The sequence below is a fragment of the Scophthalmus maximus genome, chromosome 8, assembly GCF_022379125.1.
Source record: "Scophthalmus maximus strain ysfricsl-2021 chromosome 8, ASM2237912v1, whole genome shotgun sequence".
Taxonomy (NCBI): Eukaryota; Metazoa; Chordata; class Actinopteri; order Pleuronectiformes; family Scophthalmidae; genus Scophthalmus; species Scophthalmus maximus.
The window spans coordinates 5743267-5768751 of NC_061522.1; the positions used below are offsets into that span (position 1 = coordinate 5743267).

Genomic DNA, 25485 nt, shown 5'->3' on the forward strand with positions numbered 1-25485 from the left:
TGGGATCCGCAAGTGCAACAGCACTTCATCAATTATTCTCACAGTAAACATGCAGCCTTATTGACTCTGATGGGAGCACTCAGTCGGCTCCGCCAGCTCGTGCGTTTGTGTATCAAAATCGGCATATGACTGCGTGCGGCCTGTGTGCTGTGTGTTTCTAATGCAGGAATGTGAATCAGGAAATTGCTAAAAGGAAATTTTTGAACAAGAGGGAATCGTTTCTGGCGGAAAACTGAAAGACTACACTAATGGGCCGTGTGAAAATTCAGTCCGGTTTTCCCCTCTTGCATTTATTCACCTGAAACATGCTGCGAGCTTAAAATAGTGGATGAAAGCTTTCCCTCAGATTAGTCCCAGCAGTATGTCAATTGTACTTATGTTAGTCATTTTCCCTCTCAGTTGGAATTCTCTCCGATTTACTATATATGAATATCTGATCACTTGTCTCACAGGGCAAAATTTCATTTAAAGCGTGTAGCTCTAAGACAAAAATGTATATTTTTCTTCTTTCTTTTTCTGCTGTTATTTTCTGTTTATGAAGAAAGGAAAATTGTTTTACATTTCTTCGTTAACACCCAAAGTTTGACCAGGAACGTTTGGACTAAAAGATAGTTTTATAAACACCAACCACTGTGACTGAGCTGTTTATGTCAAAGAAATTCTGACAATGCCACAATGCAGTTCATGCAAAACATCTTTAGTTGTCTGAATAACTAAAGATCTGCACAAGCAATTTGTACGTGTAAGATATTAAAGAAACAGGAGGAGTTTAGAGATACGATATGCCTGAGGATATAAGTGGAAAAGGTGGAATGGTTGTTTCATTGCATTTTTGAAAGAGTTGAACTGGGTATTGAAATAAAGTAACAACTACTGTACTTTATTTTTCCTGTGGAGTATTAAGTAAAATAAGTCACTATTACATGTCTTTGATAAACAGTTCCTTCAATTAGGGCTACGTGTAACAAAGCCCATTTCAACTTGCTGAATTCTCTCTGATATCGGTCCTTGTCGACATCACAAAGACCAGCCGTGGTCTGTGGCAGTGTCATGAAATGAACAAACGCTAACCTCCCCCTGTGCAGGAAACATGAGGGAATTGCATTTTCCCCCTCCCAACAGGATTACATATCGGCGATTGCACCTTGAGAAAGGCAATTTGACACTGAAACAGAGCGGCAGAGAGTAAAGCTGCAGAGGTCGGGGTGACAGATGCTCGGCTCGAGCTTGCGTTCTCGCAGAATTTCTACAAAACCTTGACGCTTAAAAAGTTGCTTGCAGCGTTGCTCTAAGTTTTCTTCTTCTTTCTCCCATGGCTACATACCTACAGTTAGCATTCAAAGCTCTTTACTTACAACTCTATGGCTGCAACGTTGTTGAGTTCAGCATCAAACCCTTACTCGCTGAGAGCTGTCTCCATCTACGTCAATGTCAACTCTTGTTTTGGTTATATTTCCGTCACTTCTTCGCGTCTTTAGCATTCTAAACCAGATAGCCCCGGCCTAGTTGGCCCTTCTCGTCACTTTCTGATAGTCGCTGTAGCGTGCAGTCTGCTCGGGGGGGGTGCATACTGTAATCTCTTGTCTAGTAAAACGCAACTAGGGTTGAGCTCTTGGCAAGCGACCATCGCCACCACCCGCTCCTGGCAAGAAACCACATGTTGCAGGAGAGAGAGCTTACCGAACAGCACGCATGCGATGGATGCCGTCATAGTAAATTCTGCCTGTATTTCATGATATGGTTACATAAGCAAGACTTTAGTGGTGAGGAAGGGTCATATGTGTGTACATATCAGGCTTTGTGCTCATTTCTCCGACCATGAGACTGTTTTGCCACCGCTCCTGGGAATCCGCCGCTGCACGGAACAGTCTGTTCCCAGGTGCAGTCATATCGAGGCTTGCACAGGACAGCAATGTTTGAACACCCTAATCCTCAGCCTTCATTCTTCCCGAGCTTCAAAAGCCGCCGCTGTTGCCACCCCCCCCCCCTAACAAACTACCCCTGTAGTGTTTTGCACACAAACCCCAAAGTGGGGCCCGGGCTACAAGAAGCGTTCACTAGACCTTCAAAGGGAAGGCGAAAAAACCTGCCCGTAGACCAAACACTTGTTTTGACCCGACTCTTAGAGGAGTGTGTTACGAAATATGCAAACTGCACCAAAAAAAGCTGAGCGCTCTCATCCACGGACATGCATACAACGACAATGACACGCGGAAAAGACGGAGAGCAGGAGCGAGTGCATTCCATTTTTTTTTTTTTTTTTTTTTGCAGGAGCTCCGCCGATCAATCCGAGGGAGAAAGGGCAGGGTTCTCGCCCTCTCGGTATCACAAAGTCTGTTGACCTTTTTAAATGAGTGAAAGATACGCTAAGGTAAAGTAAACAGCGGTTTGTTTGCAGCGTCATGGCACGCCGTATTGATCCCCCTTCTCAGGAAAGGTCACGCACTTGTGAGGTGATTGTTATTAGATAGGCAAAAAAAACCCAAACAGACAGTGAACTTTCCAGCTTTGCGAGTGCCGACGCCGACAATGGCATTTGATTGAATTAGCTCCGTTATTTTGTTTTTTTCAGTGATGTGAGTTTATTGTCATTTCATACCCATTGTTGTATTATTATGTACAGTGCAAGCTTGGCTCGGGCCGGACATCTGTGCTGAGTCAGCAGTAGATTGCGTGCGGCAGGTCATTAGCTAACAAGGGCACGTCTAATGTCTGCTAAATAGCTAATAACTGCAGTCCGAGGGAACGCTGCCAGCAGGCGATGGATGTACTTTCAGCAGTCCTAATGTGATGGTTTTTAAGTCTATAATGCCCTCGTATTGATCAGGTCATGCAGGCTCGCATTGTTAATTTAGTCAGGAATCTGGAAGTTCAACGCCGTGAGTTGGGTAGTTCCACGAAAACAACAATCTATCATCTCCCTGTCCTAGTCTTGTTTTTTTTTTTATCTTTTTGGATCAGGAGCTCAGAAGCATAATTAAGCACCTTTTTATGCCACAAAGTGCCTCACGATGAAACATGAAAGAAAGACAAAGCAAAGTGATAAAAAAAAATCATGGATAGAACAATTTTGCAGTGGGCATTCAGAGGTACCTTCTGTCCTGCTGTATTTTCTCTGCAGAGGGTAACCCTTTATGGTATGGTATCATATTGTATGTATCGTACTGTACCATATTGTATCTTATCGTGCCGTACTGTATCATATGGTATCGTATTGTATCGTATCATCATATCATATCGTATTATATTGTATCGTACGTATCGTGTCGTGTCGTATCATATCATATATTATATCGTATCTATCGCATCGTACCGTACTGTTTCATATCGTATCGTATCGTATCATATATCATATCGTATCTATCGCATCGTATCGTACTGTTTCATATCGTATCGTTCGCATCGTACCGTACCGTAGCATATCGTATCGTACCGTATCATATCATATCGTACCGTATCATATCGTACCGTATCGTATCGTATTGTTGTCTAAATCCAGCTCACCAAAGTTGCACTCGCGTGGGTGGAAACTGATGTATCAGGAATAACCCTTAGCACTGCACGGCCGGCACATTCCAGCCCATTACATTTAACTGATTGGCAGACAAAAGAAAGAGCTTTCACTGTTGAAGATTATCATTAATTATTGTTTCTTTTTATCATATATTTTGTACTTAGACGGAAACGCGACAGGTTAATGACCCCCTTGCGGTGCTCTTCGCCTGTGCGTATTTTGCCTCTCGCGCCTCTCTCCGTGCTGTTGTGAGTTCACCAGATTGGCACTTAGAGAGACGGAAGCCCATCAAACATTGATGAATGCCACTCCACCTGCTGCTCCACTGATTTGCATCTGTGTCCTGGCACTGATTTCCAGCCCCGAGACTCGCAGAGGAGCTTTGAACGCACGCAAATGCACGCCGGTTAAAACTCGACATCTTCCAGCCAGCTCATTTCTATAAAGTTTTACACATTCGAGAGCACAAGAGCATTACACACACACAGGCACACACACACAGGCACACACACACACACTCACAGAGAGGAACATATTGCCTAATGTTAACACTATTAGGGCCACCAGCGCAGCAGCCCTCGCTCAGCGTGTCCTGAGGGCAGATTATTTGCCACAGAAGCACTTCCCGCTGGGAGTTTGTGCGGAGAGGAGGCAGAACTCTGTGTCAGTTGCATGCACATAATGTGCCGTGAGAATACATCTTTCATGTCCCTCGAACGTGAGCAGTTAGTTCCGCGGGAACAAAACAATACCGTGATCTGCTCCATGGAAGTAATGCTGGGTTAGATGTAAGCAGTGTGCTCGCTGGGGCATTTGCTGGTTGGGAAAAGTAAGTCATCCCTCAAAAATGTTTGGAGCGTCTCGCTCGCTGAGCCTCGTGCACGGTAGCTTAGCACGTGAAGCATTCCAGAGCTCGACAGGCCTGCCTTGCCGAGTTAAGTTATGACTGGACAAGTGCTGTCCAGGGCAGTGGTTAATTCAGCGTTGACGCGAGCCATCGTTTTTTGGGTTGCCCGTGACAACGAACCGGCGATCCACAGATTCCGGCAACGCGACACCAACAATTACACGAGTTAAAATTTGAACCTCCTGTGGAAGGGGACACGGTTGGAACGCGGCCTGCTCGTCTGTTTGCTGCAGATGTGATCACACAAAATATCGTCTGCAGGCGAGGACCGAGCGCCAATCCTCCGCCAGGGATGCACGCACATAATTCTCGCACTTAGTCACACAAACGCTCTCATGTTTTGCACACAAAGCAGGGAGGGAGAGAGAACGAGGGGAAACTTCTGGTCCTTTTTAATTTCCTTTTATTCACTCGCGGGAGTGATCTGACATCCCCCAGATCTGAGGATTAGGAAGCAGCGTGAGGGGCCTTGGGGCATTTCCCTAAGCTGTCTAAATCTGAGACGCGATATGGCTCCTATTAGATAAGCAAATGTGTCAGTAAATATATACATGGATGCCAAAAGGACTGTGATCAGCTCGTTTTGGTTTTTTTTGCACAAAGAAGACTGGGGCCGTGTCTCGCGGAGCCGGAATGAATACGCTGTGAGGTTCTTAATGTTTTCGTTCTTATTTGCAATTCTCTGTTTTCTAAGCACCGGTTTGTTCGGGGGGAGAAATGTGGGCTGGGTGACAGTGAAAGGCAACATCATCCTCAGGGGTTCAAAGCACACTCCCAATCCTCCGTATCACTGTCTCAAAGCCCTGAGCTGTAAATGAACACGCAGCATTCGGGTGTCGTGTTGTTTTGAGTGGATTGTTGACGATGTAAAACTGTCCTTGTGAAGCCGAATATATATTTCTGACTGGGGCTTCTGTTTCTTGCTGATACATACAAATTTCACAACTTTAACCAGCAATGAGAAATCACCCGGGCTCCCGGGGATGGGAGATGAGTAATAATGTGTTAACATGAAGCGGAGCGCCGCATCATAATGTTAATGTGCAACAACAGAAAAAAAAGATGGAGGTCTCCCTGCAAACACGCGCCTCCATTACAAGGCTTTGCTAATCCGTCCATGCAAATCCATGTCCAAAATGTGCCTTTTGTGTATAATCCCGACACAATTTCTGTGGGATTAGGATTCAGCAAAGGGGGGGGGGGGGTGACAGTACATCAAAAATATCAGTCGGTGTTGTGTTCAGTTAGTCGTTTATCCCCCGCTGCCTTCATATGCATCGCATCACATCGAAGAGCTGGCCACTCACAAAGCCGACCGAGATCCGCCTCGGAAACATTTCACCCAAACGCCGTGTGTTGACGACCTGCTGACGGGTGACGACAGAGCCCGTCCGTACGAGCCGATTAAATCACTTCATCCTATATCACAACAATTTATTCTGCTTCAATCCAGCTTTGTGCGGGCGGAGACGCCGCGCGGGGCCGCGGTGCCTACGGTGAGAGAGAGTCCCGATGCGTCTGGAACACCTCAAAGATATCATCTCCCCGAGCCACCTACTCCAGCGGCCGCCAATCAAACAAGCCCTTCGGAGTCCGGACTCCGCGGAGGAGAGGAGCGGGGGGTGATTTTCACTCTGAGCAAAGAAAAAAGAAACAAAGTTGTTCCAATGAGTCTGAGCCACTCGATGAAGCAAGACCAATGAAAATACGTTAAGATAAGCTTAATGGAATAGTTTGACCTCTTGGGAAGCCAATAGTTAGCATTGGGAAAGTGATCCCATGTTTTCATTAAACGTGTAGCCACAGTCAGACGCCGTTGTCCTGAAGCTGTTTTCGTTCATGAACGCCAGAAAATGGCAGTCGTGAGTTGCCCCGTGACCCACTCCAGAGGCCTTGTTCACACTGCGATGGACTAATTGATGGAGTGGATGATGAATCAGGGAGACGGAAACCGTGGATGTCTGGTTCGTTTACACAGATCCACAAGGGGGTCGGTGTACGGCGCCCCAAGACAATCTGTCTCTTCCCGGTCCATGTAGCGTACTTAGAGTAATGTCGTCATCTCCCCGCGACGATGACCCTGCTCGGTGCCTGAGAGGACTCGTCTCAAGAGTTTCTCGGGGGAGGACAGACAAAATTCCACCACACACACATGACGAGCGCAGCAGGATATGGCCCGAGTCAGGCGCGTGCACGACAGCAGGAAAAACGTTTCCAGAACATTCTGTGCGGAGCATGCAGGAGGAAGGACGCGATTTTGTGTGCGCCCACACACTGTGACCTTTTCCGGAGATGTTCCTGCTGTATTTCTCACACGGGATCACTCGGACATTCTCCTGAAATTTAACCGGAGGGATGTCCGGTAACATTCGCGTTCTCACATAACGTCCCTTCCGGAGAAGTTCAGGAGAAGGTCCGGATTGGAGCGCTCGTCTGATTCCGAAAGCAGCTTCAGCCGATAGCATAGAGACTGGAGACATTGGAAAACGGGCAGGCTCCGTCCAGAGGTCAATAGCAATTCGAAACGCTCACTAGTTAAGTTTACACTTCAAAGTCTCTGTATGAATATGGGGAAAAAACAAGACCCGATGACATGAGGACCCTCGCTGTGGTAGCTCGCCATTTGAGTTAATGGAAGCTGTAGTTTTTAAGAGGCTAATAGGGTTTCAGCCTTGAACATTAAGGGCTGTAGTGGTTGGCAAATTTTGTTGTAGAATATTCAAAGAAATCGAAGGGTATGATTCAATTTTTTTTTACACAAACACAGATTAAATAAATGTTAAGTGGTTTCGCAGAAGCTAATGGAACAGAGGCTGCAGCCTGGATGTGATTTCATGGCTTCATTAAACAAAAAGAAAATCATCATCATCATCATTGGCGCCGCCATTGCCCCGTTCTTGGGATCACTAGGTGGACCTTGTTCAAAGGTGGACCGCCGGTTCACAGCACATGGTGAATGCACTTCTGCGATCCACCCGGGGACGTCTTCGGGGACGAAACCAGTGAACAACAAAGAGCTCGGAATTGCAGCGCAGTCAGAGTCAAACATAGGGTACTGGTTTCCCCGAGGACACGGTAAGTTTTCATGATAGCTTTGCATGCGGAGAGAAAGTGCCCCTAATCTCTTCTGCACATTTTACTTTTCACTGGCGTGCTCTCTTGGAGAAACACGGATAAATAATGGAGTCATGTTAACTCTCCTAACAGGTTGCTCCGGAGGTAGTGCAGTCTTTTCTTGTGTCATTTTTTTTGGGGGTGGTTGGGGAGGGGGGGGGAGTGCGGAAGCTCCTGCAAGCAAGGGGCTTTGCTGAGATAATCTCCTGCTTTGCTTGAGGCAGCAGAAGAGCACAGCAGTTTGTCTCCAGCTGCAGGGAAAATGTCAAATGCTTATCATTGTTTCCCATAGATTTCTTGTGTTATATTCTAAAAAAAAAACCAAACGTACCAAAATAGTGTCAGTAACGTTGCTGACAAAATATTGCCTAGTATAAAGCCCAACGTCTTTTTGTGTGTGTGTGCGCAGTGTGATATTTTGCAAATAATGTATTCTCTCTTTTTGCACAAAGAGGCGTCCCTTATGAACAGTAACACCGGCGCAGAGAGGGTCAGTGTCTTTGTTTCAGGACACTTCAGCGGCGTAGATATTGAATTATTCTAATCTCCCTTACAGTTAAGCGCCGCTTCAGGAATCAGACTCTACACCGATTGGGTGGCGGGAGAAACAGATACCTGGGTGCGCCAATGCTGCAGGCGCACCACAAATCATCTGTATCTTTTCCAGATCTCTATCCAGTTTCGAGTTGCAGGGGGAACGTTCAGCTTAAGACATTAGTCACGGGGAGGGGGGAAAAGGGAAGTAACCTCACTCAGCATGCCGGTCCATGCCTGTTACGAACATCTCTCAACAACATGGGGACAACCTGTACCGGATTAGTATGATTTTTGAGAGGAAATTGAGCCTGCCGTGTGTGACATGGGAGAAAATATGCAGCGCTCTATCACGAGGAGGCATCTAGACTGAACACTGAATTGCGCCGCCTTCACACACACACACATACACACACCAGTGTGGCACAATACGCAGATGCTGATGGGTCAGTCGTCAGCGAGCTGTCACGCCGCAGAGAAGAAAATGAGTCTCAGACCAAAAGTCTCCTCGGTGGAAAATGTTCCTCCTCAGCAGTGCCAGGCGAGTCACTTGAAAATGTCGTCAATTAATCATCACATGTTCCGTCCCATTAGATTCACGTCTTTGAATTGTGGGGAAGAACCCCTCACAGGCGCAGGGAGGGAGAAGATTCAAACGCCACACAGAAAGGTCCCGGCAGGATCGAACCCCTCATCATGTTAGCCGTTGAAAATCCAATTACATTAATACACTAAATACTCAACATCAAGAGTTATTAGTTATGTTACTCATTACTTGACTTTCATTAAACCAAAAACCCTCTAAATCTTCTACATCCACACACATTTTCGCAATACTTGTAAAAATTGAAAACAAGAGGTTGTGGTTTGCAAGCACCCGGCCCGTATTCGCTGACCAACAACAGCAGCCCTTTTCAAGTTCTCTATTCACCTTGAAGCTGCAGCGTCCACACACCCTCCAACTCTGAGCAAAAGTAACCCGTTCCGAGATGTAGTCCTATTACCTTTGGCTAATGTCAGACAGCCAGCCTTTGGGAACCACCTCCTTTAGGTGGATAGTCCCATCAGCAAGATAATCTTACTGCCCTGTCAACTGAGTGAAAGAAGTGAACGCGGAAGTGCCTGAAACCTGTATTCTCACGAATGACCAGCAGAGGGCGACTCTGCTGGTTGCAAACAGTCCGTTTTTTCGACTTCTCGCTTGGTTTATAATGTCAGTAAACATTTTCCTGAGGGGTTTATGGTCTCTAGGTTCAAGTCTTCGTTTTCAAAATCGTTGGCCCGTTGAGAGTTAAATGCGACGATAAGGCACTGTGTGCATGGGGGCGTGGATACGGTGTGATTGACAGCTAGTACCTACGTAACAAGACAACACTAAAATTCCAAATTTCAGTGTTGTCTTATGCCAAATTTGTGCCATGCCGGACTTGGGATGTGAGTGTGGCGGTTCCTCTCAAAGCCTCCGCGACATACAGCTAACCGTCTTTGCATGGGTTTGCATGTGCTTATGTGTATAATTCCCATTTAAGTCATGTTTTACTGCATTTTAGTGCCTCCTGAATTCAAGTTTGTATTCAATTCTGTCTGTCCAGTTGACCTAACTATTTATCAAGGGGCCAGACGAGTTCGCCAATGCAAACACTACACATCCATAGGGTCTGTAGCGCGCGAGGACCTGACCCCCAGCGGCCAGGGCTGCAAACACTTGGTGAGATCAAAGCGGTGGAACCGGCCCACGGCATCACCTGACCTGAATTCAATTAAAGCTTTACAGGCAGATCAGAGGAGAAGCAAAGAGAGAGAGGGGGAGAGAGGGGGAGAGAGAAAAAAAGAAAGAAGCTGTTCCAGATACCGAACATTGTCTAAGACAAAACTGAGGGCAAGAGAGAAGGGAGAGCAGGAGAGGACAGAGAGATGAAACACTACACACTGGCTCCCTGACACACAAGCTCAATCTTTCTCACCCTCCCTCCTACACACACACACACACACACACACACACACACACACACACACACACACTCTCTCTCTCTCTTTTTTTTAACATTGGAGACATATAGAAGCTGGGCTTTATGTCAGTCCCACTTACCTAATAGAAGTAATTTGTTTAAAAGAAAAATAGTGCTGTTCAGTGTTCAACAACGTACTGAGTAAGAGTATAGGGGAAAGAAAACATTTATCCATTCCATTCTATTCTAATTTTATTCAACTAAAAAGGAAAAAAGAACCGATAAGAGTACTGGCTCACCTCCGCTGCTACAACTCACACACACACACACACACACACACACACACACACACACACACACACACACACACACACACACACACACACACACACACACACCAAGCCCATAGGTCTCGTTCGTTTACTCAGCCTGTGGGCAAATGTGACTTTAATGAGCCCGTGCTGAATGGACATTAGGCAGAGATTCTCACGCTGGACCGCCGGCTCCCCCCCCGACCCCCCCTCTGCTGTGGCATTTTTTGGCAGCCAACTCACAGTGCGGTGTCAAGTTTAGTTGTTAACCACATGTTCGTGTAGCTGGAGGAAGATATTTGCTTCTCCGGTGTTCAAGGGCAAACGGTCACTATTGAAAGTAGTTGGTGTTCTTTTCAAAGGGTGTGAGAAAAATAATTAATGTACTGAATGCTTTGTGTTGGTTGCTCTCATATATATACATGTATATTTTGACAGAATATACACAGCCCGACTGCAGGACCCACACTGCGCTTGTGCATGCAAGGAATGAGAGAAGACTCCATGGCGTCAAAGCCTGAATGTGTCAGATCCTGTTTGCCTTCAAGGACATCTGATGTGCTCCTACTTTCAAACGTTGTGGCTTTTCAGATTCATTTTGTGGGGGTGGGGTTTAAATGTAGAATTTTTTCTTTTTTTTATTTAAAAGATGAATGTTTAACAACTGTTGTTTGTTTAAAAATTCATGCATCAAATAGGTATATTCTGATTGTGCGAAACATCAGGTGTTGTCACCAATTCACATTCTTATTAAAGGTGACATATTATGCTCATATTCAGGTTCATACTTTAAATTTTTGTTACCGCTTCAGGGTTTACATGCGCTAATGTTCAGAAAAGGCATCAGTGTTCTCATACTGCCCATTCCTGCAGCTCTTCTTTTCACCCCCTCTCTAAAACGCCTGGATTTCATTTAGCCCCTCCCCCTCCCGATAAAAAACCCCCAGTCTGCTCTGATTGGCCAGCTGGGCCGGTCTGTTGTGATTGGGCAACTGATTTGTAAATGTGAAGGAAATGTCATGCCCCATACTCAGAGTGGAGAGTGGAGATTGTCAGATTGCAGGCGGGGTTACCCCCAAAAGAGTCCAACTGTGACATCACAGTGGGAGAGAAATCTGAACCAGTTGTTCAGAGCCAGGCTGTCGGGTTTAGCCAGCTCACAAACAGGGTGGTCTTTTTTCACAGTTAGGGGGCTGGCAGCCTCCACAGATACACACATTTATGTGCGCAAACGCTGAAAAAGTTTGCATAATATGTCACCTTGTGTTCTCTGCGAGATTGATCTGAGTGACAAATAATAAGACAGGCAGAAAATCCAAAATCCTACAAGCTGAAAAATCAAAGACATCACTTTCTCCCATCAGTTGTTGCTGTGACTTCCTCTCACTCCGCCCCCTCAACATCGCTTCTCAGACCGGGGAGAGGAGAGCTGTGCACTGGCAAATCACGACTCTGCCATTTCCTCAGTATTCTTTTTTCTTTTTACTTCTTGCGCGCTCCTATGAGGACTGCGATATTTCCGATTTCACCTGAAGGCAGCAGCAGCAGCAGCATGCAACTCCACCTGAGCGGTTCTGGAGGAGAGGAGCGAGGCGAAACCGGACCGTGGCCACCATGCGTGATGATGGCTCCGAGGCTCTGAGCGGATCGCGGCACAAGACGCATCGGTGGGACCTGAGAGGAGCAAAGTGACGGAGCCGACGGAAGATGCGCGCAGACGGCGTTGGCCAAAGATCGCCCAGATTTATGTGAAAGGGAAGTTTGGAGCGGCGGCGATCACCCAGCTGGTCTGGTGAGTGAAAAAAAAGAAGAAAAAAAAGGGCGCCCTGATTTGTTTTGTAAACGAGGTTAAAAAATAACTCTTGAAACTTTATGCTCAAGTCAAAGCATCATTTTGAGGATGCGTGCCAAGAAAAGAAAAAAAAAGTGAGCGGACTTGCTGTGCCAAAAATGCGCAAATTACGCACACGCTTAGCGCGGTCACACGCAGGGCTCGGACGGACAGGAGGAGCGGACGGTACAAGTTGACAAGTCGTCGAGCTGCTGCTGCTGCATGCAAGCAAGCAAGCAAGCGCGGGGCTGTATTGTGCAGGCGCCAGCAGCTGGATCACTGCAGTCCGGGAAAGAGCAGTGAGACAGCGCCATCAATCGCACAGCAGCCACACTCCTGAGGAGGAGCCTGCACGAGGGAAGGAAGTGCAGCTTTGGATGGCTCTGTGTGTCTCCGTGTGTGTGTGTGTGTGTGTGTGTGTGTGTGCGCGCGGGTGCGTGTGTGTGGGGGCATCAACACCTTCATGGCGACTGTATCTACCGTCATCAGTCACCCTGTTCCAAAGCCAAAAAATACAGATCTCCTGGCTACTCTGTTTCCAGCCAAATCCAGGCTCTTATAAAAAACAAAAACATAAATACCATTAGTGAGAACAATGAAAGGAGAAGTATTGCTGCTAAAATGCCACAACAACATGCGCGAGGAACTCATTTGCAAGTATTATTACTTTATTAGCCTATTCAGTATCATCATCATCAGTGCGGTGCCCTTTGACCTGCGATTTGATTTGCAATTCAAAAGTTAATCCACCTTTTTTTTTGTTACGCAGACGACAAAATTGTGTGTGATGTGGATTCACGGGGTCGTTTAAAAGCATAAATTGTTGTCAAATTGAAAATATGTCAGTACGTGTTTGTTGTGGGTGGAGGTCACACACACTGAACAACTTTTTTTGCCCTCACAAAATGACCTGATGGCAGCACGTAGTAAGTGGTTCAATGCTGCAGCTGGAGAGGTGGATGTTGGATTAAGGAGATATAGTCCCATTTGGGCAGGACAAGGTTTGTTTGCTCTTATAAGGATATGTCACGCTATTTTTAATTGGGATGATTGTAAAGATGAATCAGATGCATGAAGCTGAAATAGCAATCACAAACAATAAAAGTATATAGCCTACATCTTGTGCAACATCCCCCCCCCACAAAAAAAAAAAATCTGGAGTAGCCATCATCAATTTCCCTGTACGAGATGTGATGTGAAGTTATAGTAACAAAATCTCTGTGACATCACGTCCATATTATTATTATTATTATTATTATTAATATTATAAAACTAATAGTGATAAGCAGGGTTCCCTGAGGCTATACCATATATGTAGGTGGTGGTTAATCGATGAAGATTAATCCGAATGGGGGGGGGGGATTATCCAGAATATTTTGCATGGATCATATTATATATCATTTAGCTTGCATAAATCAAAGCAGGGTCCCGGGCTCCGAGCGGAGGAGAGATGGGGGGAGAGAGAAGGGGAGAGAAGGGGAGAGAAGGGGGGTTATCCACGCTGCCAGCCGGTAAGTAGATCCGGGCGTGCGCATGCAGCGCGGAGAGATACCGGGCAGCTCCAGTGTGGGAGAGAGAGAGGGAGAGGGAGAGGGAGCGACTGCCTCTCTGCCCGGTGGTGGTGGTGGTGGTTGTAGCTGGAGCAGCGGAGAGGAGAGGAGCCCATGTCCCACTACCATGCCGAGATTTGGACTCTATAATAAACTACCTGCGAAACCTCCGAATCCTATGAGGCGGACACCGGGAGAGGTACGTGGAATCGGTTTGTCTTGGGCATTACGCGCACACTTTGGCACCGGTAAAGCTTTCGGCATCTCTGTGGAAAGGCGAAGAGAAAGTTACGGTCGTGCTTTTTTTGTGGCAGAAAAGAAACCAAGCCGCCTCTCTGAAGAAAGTTCAGCCTCGGAACAAGAAACCCGTTCCTTCTCCTCCTCCTTCTTATTTTCAAAATCACGCACGCGGTGTTTGACATTTCGCAGTTCGCCGGTCGGACGGTTAGTGTGGGTTTTTTTTTTTTGCGCGCAGTGTTTTATCTTGTGTTTTGTTAAAGCAAACGGCTGCCTCGTCTGGTGGAGGCTGAATGGCTCCAGTTGGGGGAGGGGGTCGGGAACGGAACAGTTTCCCAAGGCACCAAACTTCTTTCAAAGGTTTTTTTTCCTCTTCTTCTTTTTTCTTTCTTCTTCTTCTTAAAACGAGTCAGCGGTTGAAGTGAGCGCATGAGAAGTATTTTTAGTTTTTGTCGTGTGTGTGTGTGAAAATAAGCCACGAGTTTTAGTCATAGTTTTGATTTTTCTTTTTTCTTTTTCCCCCCACAAAGCTCGCTCCACGAGCAGATGGCTCCATTGTACCTGCAGGCGATACTTTCAGATTTCTTTAGGTGATCGGAGCTCGACGACTCTGTTATTTATTAACCGCACTTAAAGCATCTGATAACGACCCCCCCCCCCGTGCATTTTGACACGCCTAAAGTAAATAATGTTTCTTAAAATGTTATTATACACAGCAATGTGCTGCTTTTATTTGCCTTAGTAGGGACACACAGACACACTCAACCACACACACACACACACACACACACACAACCGCACGCGCACGCACGCACACACACACACACACAACCGCACACACACACACACACACAACCGCACACACAAAACCACACACACACACACACACAACTGCACACACAAAACCACACACACACACACAACCGCAAACGCACACGCAGACACACACACACAACCGCACACGCACACACAACCGCACACAATCACACACATACACACACACACAACCGCACTCACACACAACCACACACAACCACACGCACGCACACGCACACAACCACGCACACACACACACACAACCACATGCACACACACACACACACACACACAATGACCTCAAGTCGTTGTCAATTAATCTTACATTTTAAAGGCAGTTCCTCGGTCCATCTTCCCCCAGCCGGGTTGGACAGTGATTGTGGCTCAATGAGATTGCAAAGAGAGTGCGTTTGATTTTGAACCCTGCAGATTTTCTCTCCGTGCGTGTAAACTGGCAGTGAAGTCCAGTGTGTGGTCGCGAGTTGCTGTGTGTTGCATAGTTGCTGCTGCTTAGGTGCAAATTAACCTTTTTAAACATTTTTCAAAATCCTTGTTGTATTTCCATGGGAAGAGAATAGGAAGCCCCCAGAAGGTGCGCTCATACTTTTGAAAAATTGATTTTTTTTTCTCTTTGCCTCAATAGGGAAATTAAAGATGATTGTGTTTTCTTAATGCCGCTTCTGTCTCCGAGCTCATTAAGCTGATGTTTGGACAAACGAGGCTCCGCTGCCGTGAAATGCACACAGTTGCCATATGGCGTTGTGCAGCCACGGGAGCGGTGATGAGATGTAAGTCATCTCAGTCACCTGACGTTGACTCCTCCGCCTCGTCTTTTCTTCCCACACGGAGCCTAGTTAGCCATTTATCAGCCCGGCCGACACTTGTCGTGACATTTAGAATGTGCATGGGATCGTGCACAATGTAGAACTGTGTGCAATATTTATGCAGTGTAAAATCTTACCACCGCACAAGGAGGACGTGTATTAGAAAAACTGATTGGATGCCGGTGATGTGCTTTCCGAATGTTATTCAAAGTGACATCTTAGGTTTTTTTTGTGTTGCAATATTAACATTTGAAATTTTTCTGTTTTTTCCCCCAAGGTGGTTCTGTGACGATCACGGTACGATAATGGGGAAGCGCTTGGTTTCACTGCTCGTGCTGCTCCTGCAGCTGCTCTGTGGCTGCGCAGGGAACCCGAGGATGGTGAGGGCTGCCCCCGTGCAATTCACCCACTCCGTTTACAACGCCACCATATACGAGAACTCTGCTGCTAAGACCTACTTGGAGAGTCACGCCAAGATGGGGATCTTCATCGCGGACCCGGCCTGGGAGATACGGTACAAAATCATCTCTGGAGACAATGAGAACTTATTCAAGGCCGAGGACTACCTGCTGGGAGATTTCAGTTTTTTGCGAATAAGGACCAAAGGAGGCAGCACTGCCATCCTGAACAGGGAGGTTAAAGACCACTACATGCTGACCGTTAAAGCCTCAGAGAGGAGCACCAATCTGGAGTGTCGCACCAGCGTCAAGGTGCAGGTACTGGACACCAACGATCTGAGGCCCCTCTTCTCACCGACATCCTACAGCATCTCTCTGCCGGAGAACACGGCCATACGCACGAGTGTGGCCAAGGTCACGGCGACCGACGCCGACATCGGTACGAATGGAGAATACTACTATAGCTTCCGAGTGTGGACGGACATGTTTGCGGTTCACCCAACGAGTGGCGTGGTGACGCTCACCGGCAAGCTAGACCACTCTGAGACCAAGCTGTACGAGTTGGAGATCCTCGCAGTGGACAGGGGGATGAAGCTGTACGGCAGCAGTGGCTTCAGCAGCATGGCCAAGCTGACGGTGAGGGTGGAGCAGGCCAATGAGCATGCACCTGTAATCACTGCGGTGACTCTGGCCCCCTCTGATACAGACCGCGACCCAACCTATGCCATTGTCACTGTGGAGGACAATGACCAGGGACCAAATGGAGAGATCGCATCATTGAGTATTGTTGCTGGTGATCCCCTTCAGCAGTTCAAGGCTGTGAGGAGCAGCCCCGGGAGCAAAGAGTACAAAATAAAAGCAGTCAAAGACGTTGATTGGGACAGCCAGCCGTTTGGATACAATCTAACTTTACAGGCAAAGGACAAAGGCAGCCCCCCTCAATTTTCATCTGCCAAACTGGTGCACGTCACTTCTGCACAGTTCAAAGTGGGTCCTCCCGTATTTGAGATGGCACTTTACCGAGTCAATCTGAGCGAGTTTGCCCCTCTCCGTACACCTGTCACTATGGTAACAGCCGTGCCAAAGTATCCACAGCTAAAGTATGCTTTTAGACACAAATCTGACAAGAGCAGGTTCACTATCAATCCAGATACCGGCTTGATCAGCACAGCTGGACCGATCAATGCTGACGTTGCCGCCCAGTTTGAGCTAGAAGTGATCACCAGTGACAAAAAAGCGGCCACAAAAGTGATCGTGGACGTGATTGATGTCAACAACAACTCGCCTGAGTTTCAGCAGACGTCATACGATGCCATTGTGGATGAGAATTTACCCACAGGGACCAGTGTGGTAACTGTTAAAGCCACTGATCTAGACAAAGGCGAGAACGGCTATGTGACCTACAGCATCACCAATCCGAGCCCTCAACCATTCGTCATCGACTACTTCTCTGGTGTCATCAGCACCTCGGAGGTCCTCGATTATGAGCTCATGCCCCGGATTTACAATCTCAAAGTCAGGGCGTCAGATTGGGGATCCCCTTTCCGGAGAGAGGTGGAGGCATCAGTCAAAATCACATTGAATAACATGAATGACAATAAGCCCCTGTTTGAAAACGTAGACTGTGAAGTGACCGTGCCGAGAGACCACGGCGTGGGAGAGCAGATAACAACGGCGTCGGCCATCGACGCCGATGAGCTGCAGCTTGTACGGTACAAAATTAAAGCCGGTAATGATCTTGATCTGTTCGAACTGAACCCAAGCTCCGGCATGCTTTCACTGAAGCAGACGCTGAGCGAGGGCGAGGCAGCTAAAGTGTCCTTCCACAGTTTACAAATCATCGCAACGGACGGCGAACACGACACCCTGCCAATGTTCATGAACATAACTGTGATCACCGCACGCAAGCCCGTCCAGTTGAAGTGCGTGGAGACTGGTGTCGCCACCATGTTGGCTGAAAAGCTCCTGCAGGGCAGCAAAGTCCACATGCAAACCGAGCCGGATGATAACTTCATGGACGTTCACTCGGTCAATCGGTACACTCCTCAGTTTGCAGACTTGTTCCCCAGTGCTATTGATGTTAAAGAAGATCTCCCTGTCGGGGCCCGGATTGTCCATTTAAGTGCCACAGATTCAGATAGCGGCTTCAACGGCAAATTGGTTTATGTGATCTCAGGAGGAGACACAGAGAGCCGCTTCATAGTAGATATGGAAACTGGGTGGCTGTTGGTGTATTCTCCTCTCGACAGGGAAACAACAGACCATTATACCCTCAACATTACAGTGTACGACCTCGGCATACCACAGAAGTCCACGTCACGCCTCTTGGATGTTAAGATCCTCGACGCCAACGACAATAGCCCTCAGTTTTTGCAAGATTCCTATTCCGTCGAAATAAGCGAGAGCACACCTGTCGGGACAGAAATTATCCAGGTGGATTCGACAGACAAGGATCAAGAAGTTAACGGAGTTGTCAAGTATTCAATCGTGGGAGGCACAGATCAATTTGCCATTAACGAAGACACCGGCGTGGTGACTGTGACGAAGCCGCTGGACCGGGAGCTCCGTCCAGTTTTTACCTTGAAGATCGCGGCGCGTGACCAGGCGGCGAATGAGCCGCAGCTAGTGTCTACTGTGCCACTAAAGATCACCTTGGAAGATGTGAATGATAATCCACCTAAATTTGTCCCCCCTAATTACCACGTGAAGGTGAGGGAAGACCTTCCCATCGGTACTATAATTATGTGGCTGGAGGCTCATGACCCCGACGTTGGACCTTCCAGCCAGGTACGGTACAGCCTTATCGATAACGGAGACGGGAATTTTGACGTGGACAAACTCAGCGGCGCTGTGCGGATTGTTCAAAGCCTAGATTACGAGACAAAACAGGTGTACAACCTGACGGCCAAGGCCAAAGACAAAGGGAAGCCCATATCCTTGTCATCAACCTGCTTCATTGAGGTGGACGTGGTGGACGTGAACGAGAATCTGTACAGGCCTTTCTTCCGGTCTTTTGTGGAAAAGGGATTTATAAAAGAGGATGCGCTGGTCGGCACTTCGGTGATGACCGTGAGGGCCGAGGATGAAGACGGGGGACGAGACGGAGAGATCCGATACTCCATACGAGACGGCTCTGGCCTGGGGATATTTACCATCGATGAGGAAACTGGTGAGTCCCTTTTTCTCAGTGTCACCTTAGAGCTGCGTGAGCTCGTGTTAATTTTCTGAGCCGGGTTTGCATCAGCTTGAAAATAGTTTGCGTAAGGAAAGTTCTGTGCAGCCAGGGTTTATTTAGTCATGTCATGCTGTGGAACAATGAGCTAACGGAGTGTTCCAGGAGTCGGAGAAGGTTCCTGATTCCAGTCATTTTTTCTTCTTTGGGAGAATTGACGGCAGGAACAGATGCACCAGCTGTCTCTCAGACCTGTGGACATTCCTGAGCAACTGTTGTGGGCCCTCAGAAGATTGAGGGAGTGATTGCACCTCCTCCTCCTCTTCCTCCTCCTCCTCTTCTCCCCAGTCAAGCTCTCGCTGTGTAGATAGAAAATTGGTCAAATCTGTTTGACCCAAGGACACAATACTCTAATGGCGTTTTTTAACACATGGCTTTTATAACAGAATATTTGTAACATGGTACCGACGGCAAGGACTTGCCTGTGAGCTCCTTAATTATCCGGTCGAAAATCTGTTAATAATTGCTCAGCTGCCCCAGATGATTCGAACAGCTGACTCAAATTAGTCCAAAATAATCAGACCGGAATTTCAGGAGTTCCAACCCCCAAAAACCCAGCAATCACCTGATTTGGGTGTTTTTCGGACCCTGGCTCGCTGCCCTCGTCTTTTTTTTTTTTTTTTGTGGTAACTTGGTAACCACATTCTCAGACGGCTTAATGTGATTTATTTTTTTTCTCCCTTATTTGAAATTAAAATTCTCTCTGCACTATACATGTTTAATGTCTAAATGAGGCAGTGAGGCTTAATGCATAATACATGGTTTTCTCTCGGCCCGTGTCATCTCAAAGGTTCTTAAGTAGATAAAAAAAAAAAAAGTTTGAAATGCAGTTTCATAGTCTGCTGCTGACTTTGACTCTTATATATATATAAATATAAATATATATATTTTAGTTTAATGTGAATTATTTAGTAAGTTGACAGGAAATTACCTCCGCGAACCTGTTGGGAAATAGCCCGCTTTCCTTTGCGTGGTAAATCTAGCTCGAGGAGATGAGGCTTCATGACGGATCCGGTCCTCCATGGCTGCGTGTCAGCTGTGAGGCGTTCGTGTCACAGTGATCGTGTGCATCCGATTTGTTTTTACGAACGGAGATGCTGGGATTTAAAAGCTTGGAAGACGCGACTGTGACGGCTTCCATGTTAAGAGTTTTCAAGTGCTTAGTTGTCAACACTTTCCTATTCAATGGAATGCAGTGGAAGTTTATTTTACAACTATTGGCGCAGATTGTGGATGGACCGCAGGCCAGCAACTGGTCTACACGTCTCACTCCTGTGTAGGGTGCAGGTTCCGGGACTCTAGTTTGATCTTCTACTTAATCCCAGAGGGCCTAATATTAAGTGATTATCAGGAGGTGCAATGATGGGATTGTCCTCGGTTGGGACCTGCTATTATAGATTACATCTGAGGTCAGTAGACAGCTAAATGCAGCCAAGGTGGTAGTGCCACTCCTATGATTTCACTGGATGCAGGGTGTGGTTAGTCAGGCGACCATATGCCATTTAAAATATTATGCCTCTAGAAGGAAAACATAAGCACGGGTGCACACCCCGCCGTATACCCGGCGCTGCAGCTGCATGTAGTGAATCTTAACCAGAATGTTTTGAAATGGTTTAAAATTGGAAAAAAAACTAATGAAAAAGTGGCGTAAGGAAAAGGGCCAGGAGCCGCGATGCACCTTCACTTTCCGAGTGGGAAGGAGTCAAAGGCTGCTCGAGTCCTTTCCTGTTTGACTTGTAACGCATGTAATCTCAAACCCCTCGCACATGTGTTTGTCTCAATCTAGTGTCCCTCTCGTTCCGTCGCCACAATATAAATCTCTATTGGTTCAGCTATTCCCCTCATAGTGGCGGTCGCAACACCGCCACCACCACTTTGTGTGCAACAAAGTGTTGGAGAGCAATGTTCTCTGCGCTCGCCGATGCAGGGAAGACGGTGACTGATTCCCGTGGAGAAGGCGTTTCTAGCAAATCTGTGCAGATAATGTATTTTAGAGCAGGCCGCGCTTAACTGCCAAGCCGTGCGCGGACACAAACAAGTCCGAGCGGATTTAAAAGTGGCGTCCGTGATTTTTGTTTTAGTCGTTGTCATTTACATCAATTTGAAGACAAAGAAGCGATTTTAATGCGAGCCACGTCTCCTTTCTCCAGATATGGCTCCTCCTCTGTCAGACTGCTTAGTTGGGTCCATGGCAACTGTTTGCCCAGACATTCTCTTTGTTATTAAAAGCTCGGTGGCCACTGGCTCAGCGCCATCTTAATTTAAACTTACTCTTATCGGGACTCTTCTCTGGGGCCCCTGCCCATGCTGTAGACCAGATACACCATTCCTCTCCGCAGCCTGATCATTTGTTAATAGTCACACGACTTTCCAAAGATAACCACCACAAAGGCTCTGAGCAATGGACACTGAACCTCGATATACTAGACTAGGTTTTCTCATAAATGCTTTTAACATATCATCCAACTTCGAGTTTCAGCAGAAACAAAGAGAGTGAACCATTGTTTCGCCGCCATTTTGTTCTGGGGAGGAAGCATAACTTTTACTTGTGAGGGCTTGTATGCCATAAGTGGCTGGCAACAGGTGTTTTACATGTCGGGGTCGTGAAGCTCAACTGATGTGGATTTTCACGACTTAAGCCAATTTCTATTTTTTTATAATGACTTATTATCAACAATAGTTGGCGATTAATTCAGTAGTCGATTACTAACCGATTAACTGTTGCAGCTCTGCAAAAGAGCGCCGCATTCGGCATGTGGGTCAGCGGTGAATACAAGTCGTGAGGATTATAACGACGCACTTGAAGTTGCCGACGTGTTCAGATGTAGAACACACGAACATCAGCTTCCGCTGCAAGTCAGAACAGAGCTGCAGTAGAACAACGCTCATCACGATGAGCCCGAGCAAGTAGCCTCTCTCCGCCTTTGTCTGACGCCAGAACTGACACAAATTATATCAGGAAAACAGTTCTTTGTTTTTTATTGCCAGTGAGTAACCATCCTGTCTGCAATGACTAAGAGAGGTTGTGCAAATCAGGAAGCCGAGCCTTAATCAATCAAAAGCACAGTTAGACATTTGTAAGTTGAGAGAATGGGAGCGTCGGAGGGAAAGAGCCTTCTCCGCGGGAGGCCCTTTCTCAGCACTCTCTGAATAAACTTCATCTCATGCTACAGGATCAAATGATGCTACGTGGAAAATGCCTCGAGTGTGAACTGAGGGATTTGGGACTGTTAAGTCCTCGGGTTTGCTTTTGTACAAGAGAAAAGGAACTTTTTGAAAAAGAGGGCAACTTTGTTGAATGGGGTCAAGGGTCAGGGAAGGATCGCTTGAGGTTTCCAAGTAGAGTAAAGGTGGAATGCTGCCATGTTTGATACCTACAGTATATTTCCATATTAACATAACTCATTTCCTTATATGTGTACATACAGGAACATTATTCAAACGTTAGGCCATATCCCTCAATCCATGAGTGAATGTAGGTCGCAGGGAAATAATAACTAGTGTTTCCCATGCAATGATTAACTTGTGACAGCTCCACACAATATCACCATTGGGTGATACACATATTGATATTTACTATTTCAAATGGGGAAAATCTTATTCTACCCGTGTGCTGTGTATTGATTCGCTCCGATGTCATGGAGCCAGACACACACACACACTGTATACACAACTGTTCGAGGCAAGTTGTGTCTGAGTTTCAAGCGTAATTATCCGCTACACAGCGCGACCAGTGCAGAGTGCGTTCAGTCGAGATGAGACACGGATGCTGATTGTGCAATGTATGCGCTGCCCTTTTCTTGTCGGATAATGTATGCATTGCCCTTTTGCTGGAAGCTGTTTTGCAGCCTGTGCCGCCAAAGTGTTCTTTGTGAAAGGAAAATTCAAGCTGGTTTGATGCAAAACGACAAAAGTCCCGTCGGCTCGTTTAAAAAAAAAAAAAAAATGTCCACACAAACTGCGTCCGTCACTCCTTTTCCCGCAAGTCTCCTGTTAGACTCTGACCAGTAATTAAACAACGCATGCTTCTGTTAAGTCTTTTGGGTTCTTTGCGACGGCCGAGAAACTGCCGCCTCGCTGGCCCCGATTTTTCCTGTTCCGTCTATACGTTTTGAGATAAAAGTGGGGCTGCAAAGTGGCACGTGATGCCAAATAGTCTTTGCTTGAGCGCTGTTACTGTGGAGACGGGACCAGGAATGTGCAGCGGGACAGAGTTGATTGTAGGTTGCTAAATGAAAAACACACTTTCCCTAGTTAAAAGTATGTTGGTCTCTCAGTCCATTAAACCTTTTTTAAGAAACCTGAGGCAGCCTGGTGCCGAGGACGGGCCTCATTGTGCGTTAATTCATGTCATGCGTTCATGAATTAGATTAATACTTTTTCCTCCTTGTGTTGATGTGCCGTGGATGGCAATCGCAGATTATACATTTTCCAATCTGTGTCTCTCACTCTCTCTGATGCCGGTTTTAATAGTGATGCAAAAATATTCTTAGCTGAGTGTGTTGTATATTCGTTATTTGTCACTAATGTGGTGTGTGTGTTATGCTAAGATAATTAAATTGTTGCCGGTTCCCAACAATACCAAACAATTTTCTTTAAAATCCACCATTTTTGAAGTTATTGGATTGATGTTGTTGTTTTGTTATGACTATTCAAGATAGAATTGGTCTGTATTAATGCATTAAGCTTCACTGGTGGGAAGCGAGCGGGGGGTCATGTCCTGCGCACCGGATTGATACATAATGTATACAGTATATGTTCCCTCACATTATTAGGGCCCCCGGAGAAATTGTGTGGTGTCAGTTGAGGGTCGACATCCTCTTTAGGCCAGCACTGGTTATGGGATACAATGCTATTATAAAGATAACAGCGTAGATATATAGCTGTAAATGTGCAGCTGTCCCGTTGGTGTACAGAAATGAACGTGGGCACTGTGTCTCCTCCATTGTTATCAGTACTTCAGGACTGGGAGGAATAGTAACTGCCTCTAAATATTGTGATATTGAATCAAGGAGTGGTGCTGCGAGGCCTATTCAAAGGCCTCTGAAATAACACATACTGTTCCCGATAACAATGGACGCTTTGTATCGTCAGCGTCAAGTCCCAAAAGCCATCTCGACTGGAATTAACAGGCAACTTCTTTTTCTTTTCTTTTTTTGATGTGGAAAAGGACCCCATTCAGTCATGCATCGCAGACGTGTAACAACGGCATCAAAAGAGTTTTTTTCAGTTTCTCTCCAGTGCTCACTTGCACACAAATAAATGAGTTTTCATGTTTTCCTCGGGTGCGAGTTTTTCCCCATTATAACCAAAGAAATTCTGAATTCATTATCAGCACTGCCGGTGAACCTGTTTTATATCCCACTATGAAACAAGCAAATAAACAAAAAAAAGAAAAGGGGATTACACTGATATACAGAGCATCAGTGCTCCACCGTTAGGCTGCTGAAATGACGGAGGCTGCCTTAAGTACCATTTTCCCTTAAGCCAGCAGTTGACAGCCATTTTTCTCCCAGTAATGACTGTATACGGCGTGCACAGTGATGCATGAAGTGGAAATGGCTCACCGGCTCAATAGGCTGTAATTGTTTGTCCAGGATATTGAAGGAGATGAGGTAGACATGACTTTTTTGGTGTGATACTGTATCATCTTTATGATTATCTCCGAGACTTATCCTAATGCGTTATGACCAGTGTGCCCTTCAGACAAAAATACAGGAACGGTGGGAGAGTCGGAGGGCAACAGTGATTTTTTTTTTTTAAATAAATCTGCTCATGCACAGGATTAGCCTGTACTAGGAAGCAAGTTCAGGAGACCCAGGTTATTATATATTTTTTTTTTATCTGGCTTCACTAAGCCCAAATCGAACCCAACCTACCAACCACATAAGTCAACCCAGGTTTTGCCAAATGCATATCGCATAAACGGGGCAAAAGGGTATTTTGCAGCATATCACACATTTTGCAAACATGAAGTGTATTGGCAGCGCAGGAGCATGTTTTCTAAATAAAGGTTAAACTATCACATTACACAAAGATGAAGATGATAAACCCATTGTCCAGGGCTGAAAATACAGTTGCAGCTACCAAATGTGGGAAGGGACACCTGGAAGGATGAATGCGTAACATAATAGGATTATAATATCTCTGACCTGAGGCTGTAAAAAAAGCATTCTGAAGCCAACCTCCTTAACCCCGACCTCTTTTTTAAAGAACTTGATGTTCACTTGAACCAGTTTCTCAACCTCTGAAGCAGAAACATGAAATA

General features: G+C 46.3%; 1 protein-coding gene across 7 annotated transcripts in view; it reads left to right on the plus strand.

The window, feature by feature from the left end:
* Positions 1-11755: 11755 nt before the first annotated feature.
* fat1a (FAT atypical cadherin 1a) overlaps positions 11756-25485 on the plus strand; it is a 75388-nt gene continuing 61658 nt past the window's right edge. For 5 of the 7 annotated variants that reach the window (XM_035636456.2, XM_047333678.1, XM_047333680.1 and 2 more), the window contains exons 1-2: positions 13744-13909; positions 15865-19154. In XM_035636456.2, coding sequence (XP_035492349.2) covers positions 15893-19154 — 3262 coding nt within the window. In that variant the 5' untranslated portion in view covers positions 13744-13909; positions 15865-15892. Of the gene's footprint in view, positions 12122-13741; positions 13910-15864; positions 19155-25485 lie in introns of those variants that run through there. The other 2 variants (XM_047333677.1, XR_007031308.1) reach the window with 2 other exon arrangements.